Source organism: Podospora anserina, chromosome 2 (assembly GCF_000226545.1).
Source record: "Podospora anserina S mat+ genomic DNA chromosome 2, supercontig 2".
NCBI lineage: Eukaryota > Fungi > Ascomycota > Sordariomycetes > Sordariales > Podosporaceae > Podospora > Podospora anserina.
Genome location: NW_001914858.1, coordinates 3,964,951 through 3,982,364, shown reverse-complemented (window position 1 = coordinate 3,982,364; position 17,414 = coordinate 3,964,951). Strand labels below are relative to the sequence as shown.

The window sequence follows — 17,414 nt, the reverse complement described above, 5'->3', positions numbered from 1 at the left end:
TACGGCCTACCAGCTTGTCATAAATACTATTCTGATGCTCCATCTAGTCCCTCCTCACCTTGTCAAACTCCCCCATCGTAGACGTATCCACCGACCCGGCGCAGTGCCTCCGGACAAACTCCCGAACATGCGGGATGATAGCCGCCATGAAAGCCAGCGCCTGGGACGCGAGAGCGAGGTGCTTGGTCGTGATGTTTCTCAGCCCAGCAGACCGAGTCGCTCCCGCGCCCAGGATGAGCTGCTTGCACCTCGAGTTGAAAAGCTGGAGGTAGGCGATGAGGGACGACGAAATGTCCGTTGTCATGGACGGGATCGAGGTGATGAGCTGCAAGAAATTCTCCATGCCCGTCATGCAGAGGATGGCCGAGTTGGGGAGGAGGTAAGACTCGGATTCGATTACAGCGCTGCGGGTTCTGCTTCTCGTGGCAGCAGGGCTGCCGCCGCCGTTTGCTTGGGCGGATACGACGTCTGGTTCATCTCCTCCGCCGTTGGCCTCGCTCCTTTCCTGCGGCGCGTCCGGATGGGGATGCCAGACCTGCGTGCCCTCCGTCCACGCGGCAGCATCTCTGGTGCTGCACTCGAGAATCCGACTCAGCAGGTCCGTGTCCTTCTCGGTGAAGTCAGCCGCGTTCCACTGGTCTGACTCCATGCCCTGGGCGAGCTTTTGAGTTTGTGCGTCGCCGTGGAGTTTGACAAAGTCTGTGATGTGACCATTGACTAGCGTCTTCAGTGCCGTGCCGCTCCGTCCAGATATGGCCTCGCACTCGTTGGCAAAGTAAAGGTTGAGGGTAAAGTACCGCAGGAAGGAGACAAGATCCAGCCGTTTGCTCTGCTCAGACCGTACCCGAAGCACCTTGACAATCTTTTCCTGAGCTGCGTCAATCGCTTGCCCGAGAAAATTGGAAATATCCACAGCCGCATGGATCTCCTCCTGGGCCTCGACCGCAGCTCTCGATGGTGGTCTTGCTGGAGGACTCATAGGGGGCGACCTGAGCGGTGGCGACTTCAGCCCGGATGGACCTGCGTCGCCTATCGTGCTTGCAACATCCAACAAGACCTTCATCTGCGTGCTCAATCTCCTGAGAGCCTCCGTAACACCAATGTAGATCTTTACCAGCAAGGTTTCGGCATCCAGAGGGTCCAATGCTCGCAGGTTTCTAGCCAACTGTATGGACCGGTCCTGCTGAGTCCGCGGACTGGCGCCTCGGTTCATCGTCGAGCTGGACTGCATCGACATCATCGACGCCGTGTCGTCGTCATCGCTGGAGCTAGGCAGCGGCCGTCGGATGATGGCTTTGATCTCCTTCATCGCTGCCTCGCGATATGCAGTCGCGGCCACAGTGATGAACTTGGCCCGATGCAGCCCCGTCAGACTAGGCAACAGCTCTATCCTCAGAATGTCTGTCGCCGCCATATAAGACGGGAACGCCGATGGTTCACGACTGTGGGCGCCGCGGGCTCGCATCGAAGCACTACTCCAACGCATGAGCACCTCCTGCGCAGACACCTGTTTGACGTGGTTTTGGAGATCCGTAAGCAGAGTGTTGAGAAACCTTCCTTCATATGCCTTTCCGATCCGGAATCGCAGAGTAGACAAATCGTTGCTCACGCCCTGGAGAGCTGTGGCACCCCGCAGGTCCACCAGACTCACTCCAGACTGACTGCCACCCTCGGGCAATTCGCCAGCGATGAGCTTCTCCAAGCCATCGATGTTGTCCAAAGCTTCATCGATGTTTCCAGCATCCACAAGGGACTCGCAGACGGCAACACCGTCTACTATTTTCCGGAGTTGTGTGACGGCGTCGTGTAACTGCTTCAGATTTTCCCTCCTCCGCCGTTGTTGTATGATGTTGAGCCCCCCTGTAGCAATCTCTTCGTCTAGGTTTTCCAGCTCCTTGCGCAGTGCCTTGATCCTCTCTACTGAGTCGGCCGCTTCCGAGTGCAGTTCCCGCAGAGAACCCAGCGCACTGAAAAAAGTCGTTGATGCCGTCGAGATGGACTGAATCAGATGCCATTCAATCGTATCCATATACCACGAGAGCTTCTCCTGTAAGATCGCATTGGTCGCTAGAGCCTTCCGAGGCGCCGCAGCTTGTCCATTCGGTCCCCCTTTATCATCCCCCGGCGCGGGCCTTACCACCTCGGATCGCTCGCTGACTACATCAAAAGTCCGTGGATTCTCAAGGTGAAAGTCCTCCTCAAAATATACAGCGGGAACGGTCGACAAAGGTGGTGGTCCCTGCGCTTGTCGGGTTCTGAGACCGGAACTGGGCCGCCGAGGAAGAGTGGGCGAGTCTATCGAGGTGAGGGACGAGATGGATGCAGTCGAAGTTCTCCTCGACGACAAGCCAGGCCGTCTTGCAGGGCGCAAATGACCCTCGTCCACCGGGGTTTCGGGCGCCTCGTCAGCTTTGGTGCTTCGTCGGTTCGAGGCGTTCGCATTCTCGTCTTCCTCGGCTTGGATTCGCCGCAACTGCTCATATAACGCCCCAACCTGGGAGAGGTATGGTCTGAACTCGGAAGCATCGACGTGGGGTACATTCGTAAGTGTCACGGGAGGTATGTCTCGGGCGGTCGGAGGTTTGTGCGCGCTCGAAGCAGGGGCGCTCGTATGTGGAAGCAGGCCTGTCCGGACTATAGGGGGTTGCAACAGCGTGGAGATGGCATTCTGACCCGATTCGAAGACGGCGCTGGTCCAACCGGCGGAGGCGTCCAGCGATCCGCCCACCGAATAGATGGAGCTTGCTGTCGAGTCTCTACGTTGGCGTTGTGGGCTGCTCGGTCCTTTGCTGTCAAGCTGTTAGCTGTGGACCGGCGGCCGCGCAGTGGGAGACAGGGGGTAAGCGCATACCCGTGAAATGGGAACTCCGTTCGATGGCCGGCGGACAATGTCGACGACAAGCTATCGACCGACTTGCGCCCACCCTGGTTTGAGAACATGATGATGGATGCGCAACCCCACTGATGTTCCCCGGCCGCAAGGCGAAGTTATGATCTTGCTGGAGACCATCCAGGGGTTCCAAGGTGCATCCCCTAACTAACAACAGTTGCGAAGCTGACAGATCACCGGGGTATCATGCTGTAGCTGACAGGACAGATACAACAGATGAAAGCGCGGCAATGCTCCAAAAACGGGGTCGTATGTCGTCGCCGAGTATATGGTCAGGAGGAGGTCAGTAACGAGTGCCTTTTCGAGCTTCAGGGCAGGTCGTAGAGCCGTCGTCGTCACAGGAAGATGCTGAGAGATGGCTAGGAGTAGCCTGCCAAATGCGTTCCCATCACCAATTCACAGGCATACGCTTAAGGTAGCTTGGTACGTGCATAGGCCACATCATCTAACAGCATAACGGGGTCTATTTCTTTATCCGATTGGCCTTGGCAGACCCGACAAGCTGGGTACCCTGCCTTTACCGGGGCAATTAAACCCATCGCTACTAGAATAACGACGCGCTTTGGGCCGCGACGCGACGCGACTTTTCAAACCCCTGATTCTTTTTGTAGACATCTCAACTTTTGGCCCCTCCATAGCTCTAGATACTCTCAACTTCACCGCCCGCCATTACCTCACCACCACCACCACCACCAACAAGTCTTCATCAACATGGATCGCCAATCCGTTTTTGCCAGCAGGGTGTACAATGATCCATTTGCCGAAAATGAAGACTCCAACAGTGCCATCCGCGCCCTTCTCGAGGCCTTTATTCTCGACTTCAGACTCGATAATGTCTACATTTACAGAGATCAATTGCGCGACCATGCGCTGCTGAAAACATACTTTTGCGATGTCAACATCGGCGACCTGATCAAGTTCAACGAAGAGATTGCCCACAAACTGGTGACGGAGCCAGCAGAAATCATCCCCCTCTTCGAGCTCGCCCTGCAGCGGTGTACCCATCGAATTGTTTTCCCTCACGACTCAAATGTCAAGATCCCGCCTCACCAACTCCTCCTTCACTCGAATGCCGAAGATATTTCCATCCGTAACCTGGACTCCCTCACCATCTCGAGGCTGGTCAGAGTACCAGGTATCGTCATTGGTGCTTCGGTCATGTCCTCAAAGGCGACAGAAGTCCACATCGAATGCCGAACATGCAAGCACGCACAAGATCTTCACGTATCCGGCGGTTTCAGCGGCGTCACTCTCCCCCGAACATGCGGCCGCGCTCGCGTCCCAAATGACCCAACCGAGAAGTGTCCCATGGACCCCTACTTTGTCGTTCACGAAAAGTCCAAATTCGTCGACCAGCAAATCATCAAACTCCAGGAGGCACCCGACCAAGTCCCGGTCGGTGAACTCCCCCGCCATGTCTTGATCTCTGCCGACCGCTACCTCACCAACCGTGTCGTCCCCGGATCCAGATGCACAGTAATGGGCATCTTCTCCATCTACCAATCCAAAGGCTCCAAAAACACCTCTGGCGCCGTGGCCATCCGCACCCCTTACCTCCGCGCAGTGGGCATCCAGACCGACATCGACTCAACCGCCAAGGGCCAGGCCGTATTTTCCGAAGAGGAGGAGCAAGAGTTTCTTGAACTCTCCCGCCGCCCAGATCTGTACAATGTCATGACTGATTGCATCGCTCCCTCCATCTACGGCAACCGCGATATCAAAAAGGCTATTTTGTGCCTCCTGATGGGCGGCAGCAAGAAGATTCTGCCAGATGGCATGAAGCTCCGTGGTGACATCAACGTCCTCATGCTCGGCGACCCCGGTACAGCCAAGTCGCAGCTCCTGAAATTCGTCCAGCAAGCCGCCCCCATCGCGATTTACACCTCGGGCAAGGGCTCTTCGGCAGCAGGTTTAACCGCTTCCGTCCAGCGTGATCAGTCAACGAGGGAATTCTACCTCGAAGGCGGAGCCATGGTCCTGGCCGACGGCGGTGTGGTGTGCATCGACGAGTTCGACAAGATGAGAGACGAAGACAGAGTAGCCATCCACGAAGCCATGGAGCAACAGACTATTTCCATTGCCAAGGCCGGCATCACCACCATTCTCAACGCCAGGACGTCGGTGTTGGCGGCGGCGAACCCTATTTTTGGGCGGTATGATGATATGAAGACCCCTGGTGAGAATATTGACTTTCAGACGACGATTCTGTCGAGGTTTGACATGATTTTCATCGTCAAGGATGAGCACGAACGGGGCAAGGACGAAAGAATAGCCAAGCATGTAATGGGCATTCACATGGGCGGGAGGGGGATGCAGGATGAGAGGGCGGTGGAGAGCGAGATTCCTGTTGAGAAGATGAGGAGGTATATCAGCTACTGCAAGAGGTATGTCCCCCCTTTTCCCCCTTTTTTGCCCTCGCAATACTAACTTCCCCGTGTAGCCGCTGCGCCCCCCGCCTCTCGGACGCGGCAGCAGAGAAGCTTTCGTCCCACTTTGTCGCCATCCGCAAGCAAGTCCACGCCTCGGAACTCGAAGCCAACGCCCGGTCCTCCATCCCCATCACCGTCCGCCAGCTCGAGGCCATCGTCCGCATCACCGAGTCCCTCGCCAAGCTCTCCCTCTCCCCCGTCGCGACAGAAGAGCACGTTGACGAGGCGATCAGGCTGTTCCTCTGCTCGACCATGGACGCGGTCAACCAGGGTTCTAACCAAGGATCCCGGGAGCTCAACGAGGAGGTCGCCCGTGTGGAGTCGGAGCTGAAGAGGAGATTGGCGATTGGGTGGAGCACTAGTCTGGCGAGCTTGAGGAGGGAGATGGTGGAGAATAAGGGGTATAGCGAGGCGGCGCTGAATAGGGCGTTGATGATGATGCAGAGGAGGGATACGATTATGTTTAGGAACCAGGGGGCGATGGTGTATAGGAACGGGGCTTAATGTGTGTGTTTTTTGGTCATTTATGTTGGGCATAAATATGGGCGCAGGGCGCGAGGATTAGCATTGAAGGATACCACGAGCAAAAAATATCTGATTTATTTCCCATCTATGCTGCTGTCATTGTCTACCTAAAGACTGTTGTTCATTCCAAATTGTGCCTGTGCTATGCAAGCATGTACAAATCACTTTCTCCAGAATTCAAACAAAAACCATCACTTACCACACCCCCCCCTAAATCAACGCAACAGTATGATCCTCCCTCACCCTCGCCACAACCCCCAACCCAGCTTCTTTTCCAGCAACAGCCGGGCCCCTGACCACAATCTATCATCTTTGTCAGCAAACCATATTCTCTCGGGTTTCATTTTTTTTTCTTTTTTTCAATTTTTTTTTTCAAAACTCACCTCTCCTTGCGACTCCTCATCACTATTCCTCACCCCCCCCTTATCCCTCAACACAACCTCCACACTTGCCACCGGCGGCCCAAAGTGCTCCCCTCCCCGATAATCATACACATTCGTCTGACACACCGCGCCCGCAACCCTCGCCGCCGTCAACGCGTACACCACCCTCGCACCGGTATACAACCTCAAATCATTCAGCTCCTCCCCGCTCAACCTCACCTTCCCACCCCCGTTAATCCTCTCAGCAGTGTACACCAACCTCAACTTCTTTCCGCCCGAAAACTTGGGACGGAAAGCTTGGTTGTAATAGTTGGTCAGAAACCCACTCTCGGGGAAAGCACCACTTTCGGCCAAGGACCGAGACAAAAGCCAGTGGAGGTCCTTGCCTATGGTTGATGACTTGAGAGCAGACGAGACCTCCTTGTGAGTTTGGGACAGAGCAGAAGGTGTGACAGCTATGACAGTAGGAGAAACGGCCGGAGAGCTGAGGATCGCAGACAAAGAGGGCGCTTCGGACGCGGAAGAGTTGAACGCAACCGAGGAATTGGAAAACAGAGCCGTGAGGGTGAGAACCAAAGTGTGCGAGTTTGCCAGCGAGTCCGCAGGGAGGAAAAGATCCGAGGGGCTGAGACGGCGGGCGGTGGGGATGGCGGTTAGCTGGGCTGCAATGGCGGAGACGATGTTGCCTGTGGTGAACTTGACCATTTCCTCTTCCTGCCCGGGGCCTTGTTGCCAGAAGAGGGTGATGTCTTTTGGTTCGGACTGGTCCTCAAGAGGGGGGAGGGTCTTGCCTGCTTCGACGGGGGAGTCGCTGATGATGTCTTGCCAGGTGGCAACATTGACTTTGCTGCCGGTGCCCTGGGGTACTTCGTTCCAGTCCATGTGTTTGCTTCCTTCGTCGACCACCCACACCAGTTGGCGGAGGGAGGGGTAGTTCTTAACCACGACGTCAAAAGGGAAAGATCCAGGGGCGGTGATGACCGTGTCGGCGGCGGAACGGCGGAGCATGTCGATGACGGCGGCGTCGGGTTGGTTGAAGGGGAGGATGATAGCGTTCAAGTTGTAGAAGGCACAGGCAAAAAGGGTAACGATCAACTCGACAGAGTTGGGCAGGTAGACGGCCACGTGGTTGCCACCTTGGTCGACAAGATGCTGGCCGATGAGGTTGATTTGCCGAGTAAGAGCGTCGAGATGGTGCTCTTTGACGTTCTCGGTGCCCTCGACGGTGAGGATACGGCCCTTTGCGCCCTTGTCGTCACCTTCTTGGACGCCGGCGAGGGTCTGCCGCCAGATATCCCTGAGATCACCATCACGGCCCCTCGCCCACTTGTTGGCGCCGGGGTCCTTGACGTTTAAGCCGGTGTGAAGAGACAGACCATGGGGGGCAGCTTGAGGCCGGTAGACGGAGGATTCTTTGGGCTGGCGGACAGGGGAAGCCTGGGACTGACGAGCGAGGAGGAAGGGGTGAATATCGGGATCTTGGCGGGTCGAGACCTGGTAGGTGATGAGGCCGGCGAAGAGGGTGACGATGAGACTGGTCCAGATATTCCACTGCTTGAAGAGGCCTGTGACGCCCTCGTCAAGCTGTAGCAGCAGGTTATCAAAGGTCCCCATGTTGGGCGAGGGGCTTTGATTGTGCTGTGCTGTACTGTGCTGTGTTGGTTTGTGATGCAAAGAAGACAAAAGTTGTGGCCCCCCGCGCTGGTGGTGTAAGGGGCCCTGTTCGTTAGTGTCTGGAAGATGCAGCCGGGCCGGGACGGGTGGAGATCCGGGACCTTGGTGCGAGCTGGAGGTTTTGGGCCGGACAGGACACGGGGGCGGGGCGGTTGCTTGGAAATGCGCGATGGCGGGGGGAGCTCTGTTGTGCCTGCCGGAAACAGACAGCTGCAAATGCCAAGTCTCACAGCTGCCAGGACCCCTGCAACCCGTTTGCATCGACCTGGAGAACTGGGGACCTGGATTCAATGTTTTGACGCGACCGTCACTTTTTGCCCAGAACAGTGAGCGGACACACGGGAAGTCGAGACGCAAGGAGGGAGCGGCTGTTCGCATCTTACTAACCACCACTATCAACAGGGGTCAACAACTATAGACCGCCGTCGCCACGACAATCGCGACATGAACTTCTAATCAACATAGCTCTGACGATATTTACAGCTCTCAAAACACTGAGCGCATCTTACCGCATCGCCAACCATCGCGAGACAGTTCCTCCGACCGAGTGTCGCCGCCCATTGAGCGCCCATTATGTCCCTAACACCCGTCAGATCGACGCCCACAAAGCAAATCTCGTCCCCATCCGCCTTTACAGAAAGCCCCGGCAACTGGAAACACCCTCGCCTGGCCGAGATCACAGAGCGCCAAGCCAGAACCACCTTCTCCCAAAAGAACGTCCTGCAAATCGTCTATAATGTCGTCGCAATTGCCGGCGTTCAAGTCCTGAGAAGATTTCTTCTTCCGCACCTCCCGATAAGACTGTACGTTTTCCCCCTCGAACCCTCCCTTTTTCAACCTACTAACCCCCTCTCCCTAGAGAAAAACTCCCCTACGGTTCTTACATCCCCCTAACCCTCCTCCTAATCCCCCTCTTCAACATCCTCCTCGCCCTCCTCCCCTTAGTCCGCCCCAAGGACGACCTCTCCGACATACCCCTCACCCCCGCCCAGCGCGACCTCCTCGGCCTTCCCCCCATCAGAGCACCCCCCACCCCCGCCTCGGACATCTCAACCCCCCCGAAATACTCCCGCACCCCCTCCATAGCCGGCTCCCCCTCCGGTTCTTACACCTCCTCCCCCTTGTCCAACCGCAGCACCCCCTTGGGGAATTACTCACCCTCCCCGACCAAAGCCGCCAATTTGGTCAGCCCTCTCCTGCAAAAGGCAACGCAAAATACCGGGAGGAGGGGAAGCTTCAGCAATAGTCTGAATAGTTCTACCATGAGCTTCGCGAGCAGCACGACGAGCAACAACAGCTTTGCGAGCTCGACGGGGAGTTTTGGGGATAGTGTGAGGGATAGTTATCTGCATACGCCGACGCCGGTGAATGGGAAGAGGAGCAGTGTGGCGTTGAATAGCAAGTGGTTGTATGAGAGGGGGAGGAGGGGGAGTAGTAGCAGTTGGTTGAGGCAGGATGGTTTCTGAGTGGCTGTACGGGAAAGGGACATGTAGGTCGGGGAGTCGGGGAGTTGGGATGAAAAGTAGGGAGGAGAGGAGTTTAGGAATAGGATCAACACGGAGGGAAGGGGGGTGGTATAGGAGCAAAGGGGAATTGTGTGTTTTGATTGGCATAGCATTTATGAATCGTTTTGTGATTGGGTTTTGTTAACTTTTCCCATACAGTGTGTATATATTTTTCATGGTGTGGGCTTGAATAGTGATCAACTTCACACTCTATGAGCGCCTGTGAGGAAATGAGATGTCAAAACCGGCAATGAATTGAAGCAAACCCCCAAATAGCTAAATCAATAACTCCATTTTTCGTCCCAACAAAAGCTAGATCCCCTAAGCCCTTGTGGTCTTCTTCTTGGCCTGCTCCTTCACCTTGATAGCTGGGAGCGTAAACTTCTTGCTCAGCCCATTCTTCAGCGCCTTCCACTTGCCCCAGTCCTGGGCCTGGTTCCATGACAGGAAACCAACCCAGGGCTGGACGTTGTAGTGAAGCTTGAGCTGGACGTCTTCTGTGTTGGCGAGCCTGCCTGTCGGGTGGGTGAGGGGGTACTTGAGGCGCTGGTTCTTGAGTTGGAGTTTGCCGCTGTTGAGTCGTTAGCAATCCCATTGCTGCTACTTAAAAAAGAGAGATGGCGCCTACCGGCTAGGATCAATCCCCTTCCCATTGGCGCTCTTCCTCAACCTCTTAAGCTTCGAGGGGCTAAAATTCCCCAAATGGTCACTGCTCGGCGCCGTGATGATCGTGTCCCAGATCACGGCCTGGTTGGTCGCATTGTTGTTTTGGGCCGAGGGCCACTCGGCCGTGACGTAGGCAAAGACTTGCTTTGTGTTCCAGGTGAAGAGGGAGGAGAGGTCGGCGTCAAGGGTGAATTTGATGATGGCGTATTCTTCCTTTTTGGACGAGTAGTAATCCGCACGGCCTTTCACCGTTTGGAGCTGGGTTGTTTTGAGGACGTTGACGGTGGGGGTGCGGGGGGACAGGAAGTCGGAGGCGGAGATTAGGAGGGCGACGACGAAGGCGACGGTGGTGAAGAAGCCGAAGGTGTTTTGGAGGCGGACGAGGGAGGAGTACATTGTGATGTGGTGGGTGCGCTCTTGCGCGGTGGGTTGGGAAGGGAATTGAGTCGATTCCCTGGGTGAGAATAAGGGTGTCACCTCGGGGGGTTCATTTGCTGGTTGGGGGGGTGGTGGTGTTTGCGCACTGGATGTTGAAACGTGGGGATATCGCAAAGGGAAAGCTTGGTGTTGCGCCGGAGGCTGCTAACAATGGAGGTTCTCTTGAGGCCAGATTGATATGCACTTAGCGGGGATAAGCTCTGCAAATGAAATAATGTTAGGGTTATGTATGGTAGATCTTATCAGCGGGCGGCCCGCTGTGATGTAACCCAGCTTGTCCGCTTGACAGCGGTCACTGTGAAGTACTGAACATGCTGCTATAAACCACCCGATCCAGATCCCGATCCCCGATCCAACTCCCCCCCCGAACGACGGGATGCTATGCACCTAACATAACCGCCAAAATGGGTGCCAGCGACTCCAAACTAGTCTTCAAGAAAGGCATCTTTAGACTGTCGGAGGAACGCCATATTCCTGCTGACGATCCATACTGGGCTCAGGTGCGTTTACAGCCAGCAGCCTGCTAGATAGGGCAATACGTCACGCTAACACACCTGCTGCACACCAGTTCTGGGAGCTCCCCGAGTCCTCGGACGACATCTTCAGTCTTTTTGCCCCGGCCGATGTCCGACGAACCCGCGATAATGCGCTCGAGAACCTGGAGACGCTGATAACAGCTGTAACCGGGCGCCTGTTTATGCTTCGTCACCACCCGTCCTTTCCCGACCACGAGCTTGCCCCAGATCGAGAGGTGCTGAACTGCGTTCGCGTTCTTACGAGGGTCCTGCCTTATATCTACGAGAAGGAGAGCTTGCAGGACTGGGAGGATAGCTTTCTCTGGGCTCCCCGGCGCAAACGGTCCAGAAAGTCATCGATTGCGAGTGAAGTGCTGTTTGATGGCGCAGACGGTGTACCCAAGACACCGGTGGTGGAGTACGAGGATGCGAAACCTCTGGCTGAGGAGCTGATCGATACCGTCACCGACCTGCTCTTTTTCTCCGATTTGACGGTCACCAAGGTGCCAAATGGCAAGCCCAAGGTCACTTATAGCATCTGGCAGACCGGCGTTGGCTGTACAGTACCTATCGCCACGACCAAAGAGCATGAGAGCAATCGGTGTGAGATACTTCGGTTGCTTTTGACGCTAGCCAGCAAGAGCATGTACTTGTCTTTGGCGACGCTGCCTCAGACGGGGACCAAGGCTCTCACCTATATCTGCACTTGTCCCGACAAGCAGGTGGTTCTCTCGGTGCTCTGTTCGCTGTTGAATACGGTATGTCCAGGCTTGAACTGTGAATAACGACCACAACTAACGAATGTAGACTCTGAAATATAACCCAGCTACCTGGCTAGCACCCTACAACGCCCTGGTGCCCAACCATCCCAAGCAGCTCTTGGTTACCTCCACCCTGCAATTCCTCCTAACCACCCTCCTATACACCATCCCAGAAAACCCAGGACTCCCGACACCAAAAAACCACTACCGACACTACCTAGGCCGCTTACATAGGCCTTCAGACTTTCAGTTCATCGTGGACGGCATGACCCGAGTGCTGAACCAACCCCTTCAGGGGTCGTACATTCCAGGCGCTCACGCTGCTGTCCGCTTTGCCCCTGAGATCATAATATTGTTCTGGGAGGTGACCCAGTGTAACAAGCGATTCAGGTCTTTCCTGATCGACACAGGAAGGGCCTATGATTTTGTCATTTTGATTTTGTTCTACGCCTTGGAGTACAAGAACGATGCTTCCAAGCAAGGTGTCGTGAGGATGTGTGCCTTCTTGCTGCAGACGCTGAGCGTAGAGAAGAACTTTGGGACAAACTTGAACAAGTCGTTTGATGCCCAGGACACTCTGCCCCCCGCGATTCGGATTGCGGGGTTCAGGGGGACGTATGCTGATTTTCTCATTCAGGTGAGTTGTTTTGCTTGGTCTAAATCCAGTCCAAGACACTGAGGTACTGACAACAACAGTCCATTTATGCTCTCATCACAACCAGTCAGGGAAAACTGACAGCGATCTATCCGGCATTGCTGGCCATCATCAACAACATTGCGCCCTATCTGGATGGGTTAAGCGCCCCTACCTGTTCCAAGATTATGCACCTGCTCAACTCCATGTCTTCGCCGTCGTTTCTCCTAGCCAATGAAACCAACCATTCGTTACTGCGGTCATTGTTGGAGGCGATCAACTCGATCGTTGAACACCAATACATCCGTAAGTATTGTTGCCAAAAAAAAAGAGTCCAAGATTGCATACTGACAGTGTCGTAGAAAACGCGCACTTGGTGTTTGCGATACTCAGAAACAAGAAAAGGTTCGAGGCCCTCCGATCATTTACACTGGAAAGTGGGCATGAAGAAATGGAAAGACGTAACCGACGGAGGAAGGATTCTGGGGCTTCAAATGACCCGCTACAAGCCGACTCAACTAGAAGTTCACTCGAGAGTCTGAGAAGCCCGGTGACACTTTCCTCACGAGCACCCGCACCGGGCGATGTTCCAGAGGAAGATGGGACATTTGCTATCGGCGACGATGATGACGACGACAGTGATGATGAGGAGCGGCCTACACCGGCGGCTTCCAGCCCCAGTGAGAATCCATCACGGGCGTCCTCTGTCGCGTCTCCGGTCGATGATGATGTACCGAAACAGCTGCGCGGCATGTCGGAAAAAGCTAGAGGCAAAATGCCGGCGGGAGCGCAGACCTTCTCGCGTCAGAACAGCACGACCAGCCTGGGCAGCATGTCACAGTCAGTCTCCGGCATCTTTGAGCCATCAACGCAATGGATCGAGACGTGGCTTCCAGAGTTGCCACTGCACACCATCTTGACGTTGATCCAACAGATTTCAGCTCTGATCCCACGGCAGGCTTTCGCGTCTGATCCGCCACTGCCTGCGACGTTGGACAAGATCAGGGAGATTCAGCTCGTGGGTGTGGACCAGACCCCGGCGAGGGTGCACTCGTTTGAGTGGTCGCCGCTGGCACTGGGGTGGTACGAGAGCCTGCTGTGGGGGTCTATTTTTGCGAGCGAGGTGCAGGTGTCGAAGGGGACGATGGGGATATGGAACGCGACGCAGATTAAGCTCTTCCGGGTGCAGGAGACGGCGCCTCAGGGACCGAGCCTGACGAGCCCGAGGGGGGCGGTGGACGCGGTGGGGAGTAATATTGTGTCGAGGATTGGGCAGATCAATTTGAGAGGAGGAGCCGGGGGGGCGGGAGCGGGAGGTCAAGCGCCTACTGGAGGGACTCCGAGAGGCAGCTAGAACTAGACGCTCACTTCACGCTCTGACAGAGCATGGAGAGGATGGTTGGATGGCGAATGCTATACATGTTTTTCTGCTGAACAGATAGGGGGAGCGCGCGTCTGGTGTGTTATCATGACATGTGGCTGTGCTGCGAAAAAGGGGGAACTTTGTGGTGATCGTCACTCGCCACTCTGTGTGGTCTGGATGGTGTGGCTTGAAGACACACACTCTCACATCGCACTCGAAAAGGGGCCTAGAACCATTTTATTTTTGGGAACACGGGTGCACAGTTGAGCATCATGATCATCGGAGTCATGATGAAGTTTGCTTGCGTGTGTGTTGAGCAGATCATATGCATTGGGGGGACATGATAGGCATTAGGTACAGAAGCAGAGAGAGCACTACTACAGTATAGTAGCTCAACAAGCACATTTTACATACACCACAGATGCAGAGTACCACATACAACGGCATCTCGGCAATCCGGGGAGAGTGGCAACGGGCCTTGGGAGCACTTGCATAAAGTCTTGGTCCAATGAATCTCGGGGGAGGGTTACGAGATGAGGAACAATAGCCAAGTTTTTTTTTTTTTCACTGAAAGGAAGGGTACTAACGAGCCACATTTTCTGCCACAGTCAGGCTGGGTTTGGTTGATCATTTCCGAAATCTGCACTACGACGTTTCGTCAGCACCGCCACTGTTTCATGTACTTTTTTGATCATAACGGTCCGGTGTGGCGTATTGAAGGTGTGGTGATCCAATAAGAGGCGTTGGGGGAGGATTACTAGCCACAGGTTGGACCCTTGGTGCACGCGGGCCAGGACCCTGGAATTAGCGGACATGGGGGGGGGGGGAGCATTTGTTCCTGACGAAACTGCGAGACTGTCCTTGTCACTTTCTTTTGGCGTGCTCTCTTCCACCCCGGACTCCCGATCAGCCCTGCCTGAACGGTTTTGTTTTGTTGTTGGCGGGAGCCAGCCACCAGCCAGCCGCCGGGTGATGGGGATGGGGATGGGGATGGGGATGGGGATGGGGATGGGGATGGGGATGGGGATGGGGATGGGGATGGAGTTGGGGTGCTCCTTTCATTTCATTTTGTTTCCTTGACCGCTTGGTGGAGGAAGGGTTCGGTGTTTAGAGGGAGGTAGGGTGGTTGGAGGGGGAATGTTCGGGGTAGGGTGACGAAACTGGTGTTGACCTGATGGGTTTATTACTTACATAAGGAACTGTATGTACTGTACACATGAAAGTTGAATCAGCTAAGGAAATTCGCGGCAGGTGATTGATGCAGAATGCGGTATGGCATGGATTTGTGTTATAGCGTGTGGGGTGGGATGCATGTATGTAATGTTGTGGTGGTGGTGGTGGTGTGGTTCATGCGCTTATAATACCCGATGACCCTTCTTCCTTTCTTGGAACACACCTCGTTTTTTCTCGTCCCAACTATTTTTTGTTTTGTTTTTGTTCGATCGTTTTGTCGTTCGTTTGACAGTCTATCTTGAGGTGTGAACGAGAGCAGATATATGTTGTTCTTGAGTTTGGAAACATACCTATGCGAATAATAACGTGGTAATTTTGTTGGTGTATAATACTGGAGACATAATATGGCGGACGCTGTGGTGGGATCGCCGGCTGCCGATGAGGTCAGGCCGTACAAGATACATGTAAGTGTCCGTCTTGTTTTCAGAGTGGTTCGTGAGACTGACAGGTTGTACAGGTTCCGACGAGGCATCTCCACCTCGCACGACAGAAGCTTGAGCTCACTAGACTGCCTCATGAGGGGTCTCTGCCAAAGTCGACCGAGTGGTGGGAGCCAAAGCCTGTTATCGAGCCGCTGATTGACTACTGGCTTGAAAAGTACAACTTTCGCGATATCGAGTCCAACCTCAACGCCAACATCCCCCAGTTTCGGACCTCGATTGCCTTGTCGGAATCGGCATCCCCTCTCAGGATTCACTTCATCCATGCCCGGTCCTCTTCCGCCAACGCTCTTCCTCTCTTGGTGCTGCCACCATTCCCACTAACTAACCTCTCCCTCTCCCACCTCATCAACCCCCTCACAACCCCATCCGACCCGACTCATCAAGCTTTTCATGTCGTCATACCCTCTTTGCCAGGATTGGGCTTCTCCGACTCCATTCCCGCGAACCGCTCACCCATAGACGCCACGGCCTCGATATTTAATACATTAATGACCTCTCGATTGGGCTATAGGCACTACCTGACAACTAACACGTCCCCCGGCTCCTCTTCGCCATCCCGAATCGACTTCCACCTCGCCCACGCCATCTCAACGACCTACTCTGACTCCTGCCTGGGAACCCATCTAATCTCCCCTGTCCTCTCCGCGCCAAAACTCACAAGCTCACCCATCGAATTCGCAAAATGGTCTCTAGCCTGGTTCTTCAGGGGTGGTGTGGCTGGCTATGAAGAGCGGGACTTCCTGGGGTACTACTCCCACTCTTCTTCACCACCAATCACAGAGATAAGAGACCCGAATACCCTGGCATACGGACTGTGTGACTCCCCAGTTGGAATGCTGGCTTTTGTGTTGAGGCACCTGCGACAAATCGCCAGCGGCAATGGTGGGGTTGTAGGATCAACAGGGACATTCACAAGAGAGGAATTGATCACACTTACGAACTTGGCCTGGTTACCTGGACCGGAAGGGCTGTTGCGGTTTTGGTCGGGGACTTCGCTGCATCACTCTTCTCATCAGCTGCCGGCGAAAACGCCAACAAAGCCGAAAGTTGCGATTACGGTCTTTGCGAGTTCGTACTCTTCCTCGACAGCGACTGCAGCACCAGCAGCAACGAACGAAAAGGACGATGTGGAGCAGCTTGATTTGTCTGGTATTGGTCGAAACCAGGGAAGAGCACAGTCGACATTCTATCCACCTGCCTGGGCGCACGGCTCGTACTCGGTGCTGCACACTTCCCGGGTTGATTCGCAGCCTCCGTCATCACTACTGCTGTTTGAGCAGCCGGACATAATCTACGATGGGATCCGGGCTTTGGCGAAGGAGGTGCTGAAGATAGACAAGAGGATCATACCAGTAGCCCCCCTGACTGGTGTTGTGGTTGAGCCTGCTTCCACCGCCACGCCTCAGCCAACAACAGCAACACAGCAGCCCAAACCAGAAAAGACGATCAAACCTGTTGTTGCGGAGCCACCAATTCTGCGAACAATAAAGGAAGAGAAGACCGAGGACAAGGGCAAGGGGAAGGATGTCCTCAAGGATGAGGGTTTGCTGTCACCGCCTACCATTCCCGCGGTAAAGAGGGAGTTGAGTGATGGGAGTGGCGGCATTAGCAGCCCGGACACACTAGTTGAGAGTTCCCCCTCGCCGTTGGGGAGGTCTTAGATTTCTTTTGTTGATGAGAGATGTCTCGAACTGTTGAAAGAATGGTTATGAAAGGGAAGGGAACTTTGATGGGGGATTTGCTTCTCGGTGGGAAAGATTTTACACACAAATTTCGATTCTATGATACCAATCTTCTTTTTTTTGGACGAGGTTTTACATCCGATTCCACGATACCAGAGGCTTAATGGACTAAGCAACAACTTTTTGGGTGCGAGAAGGCTTATTTGGATGATATATACAAGAGAAATTATACGCATGACTGCTTTGTTTACAGTCCTCGAATTTCATGTCTCT

The 17,414-nt window shown here is 54.6% G+C and overlaps 7 protein-coding genes across 7 annotated transcripts; 4 read left to right on the top strand and 3 right to left on the bottom strand.

Annotated features, from left to right (window-relative positions):
• Window positions 1-43: 43 nt before the first annotated feature.
• PODANS_2_11470 (uncharacterized protein) lies at window positions 44-2,940 on the bottom strand (the record flags this gene model as incomplete). The annotated part of the gene is made up of 2 exons (XM_001911925.1): window positions 44-2,789; window positions 2,852-2,940. The coding sequence occupies 2 exons, from the start codon at window positions 2,938-2,940 to the stop codon at window positions 44-46; spliced, it is 2,835 nt and encodes a 944-aa protein (XP_001911960.1).
• A 661-nt stretch (window positions 2,941-3,601) lies between these two features.
• On the top strand, window positions 3,602-5,823 carry PODANS_2_11460 (uncharacterized protein; the record flags this gene model as incomplete). The annotated part of the gene is made up of 2 exons (XM_001911924.1): window positions 3,602-5,274; window positions 5,331-5,823. 2 exons carry the CDS (start codon window positions 3,602-3,604, stop codon window positions 5,821-5,823), a joined length of 2,166 nt encoding a protein of 721 aa, XP_001911959.1.
• Window positions 5,824-6,054: 231 nt separating this feature from the next.
• On the bottom strand, window positions 6,055-8,279 carry PODANS_2_11450 (uncharacterized protein; the record flags this gene model as incomplete). The annotated part of the gene is made up of 2 exons (XM_001911923.1): window positions 6,055-6,147; window positions 6,228-8,279. 2 exons carry the CDS (start codon window positions 8,277-8,279, stop codon window positions 6,055-6,057), a joined length of 2,145 nt encoding a protein of 714 aa, XP_001911958.1.
• Window positions 8,280-8,474: 195 nt separating this feature from the next.
• PODANS_2_11440 (uncharacterized protein) lies at window positions 8,475-9,367 on the top strand (the record flags this gene model as incomplete). Its single annotated transcript, XM_001911922.1, has 2 exons — window positions 8,475-8,704; window positions 8,761-9,367. The coding sequence occupies 2 exons, from the start codon at window positions 8,475-8,477 to the stop codon at window positions 9,365-9,367; spliced, it is 837 nt and encodes a 278-aa protein (XP_001911957.1).
• A 360-nt stretch (window positions 9,368-9,727) lies between these two features.
• On the bottom strand, window positions 9,728-10,468 carry PODANS_2_11430 (uncharacterized protein; the record flags this gene model as incomplete). The annotated part of the gene is made up of 2 exons (XM_001911921.1): window positions 9,728-9,977; window positions 10,035-10,468. 2 exons carry the CDS (start codon window positions 10,466-10,468, stop codon window positions 9,728-9,730), a joined length of 684 nt encoding a protein of 227 aa, XP_001911956.1.
• Window positions 10,469-10,914: 446 nt separating this feature from the next.
• On the top strand, window positions 10,915-13,774 carry PODANS_2_11420 (uncharacterized protein; the record flags this gene model as incomplete). The annotated part of the gene is made up of 5 exons (XM_001911920.1): window positions 10,915-11,010; window positions 11,079-11,766; window positions 11,852-12,423; window positions 12,483-12,726; window positions 12,783-13,774. 5 exons carry the CDS (start codon window positions 10,915-10,917, stop codon window positions 13,772-13,774), a joined length of 2,592 nt encoding a protein of 863 aa, XP_001911955.1.
• Window positions 13,775-15,360: 1,586 nt separating this feature from the next.
• PODANS_2_11410 (uncharacterized protein) lies at window positions 15,361-17,120 on the top strand (the record flags this gene model as incomplete). Its single annotated transcript, XM_001911919.1, has 2 exons — window positions 15,361-15,420; window positions 15,465-17,120. The coding sequence occupies 2 exons, from the start codon at window positions 15,361-15,363 to the stop codon at window positions 17,118-17,120; spliced, it is 1,716 nt and encodes a 571-aa protein (XP_001911954.1).
• Between the last annotated feature and the right edge of the window lie 294 nt (window positions 17,121-17,414).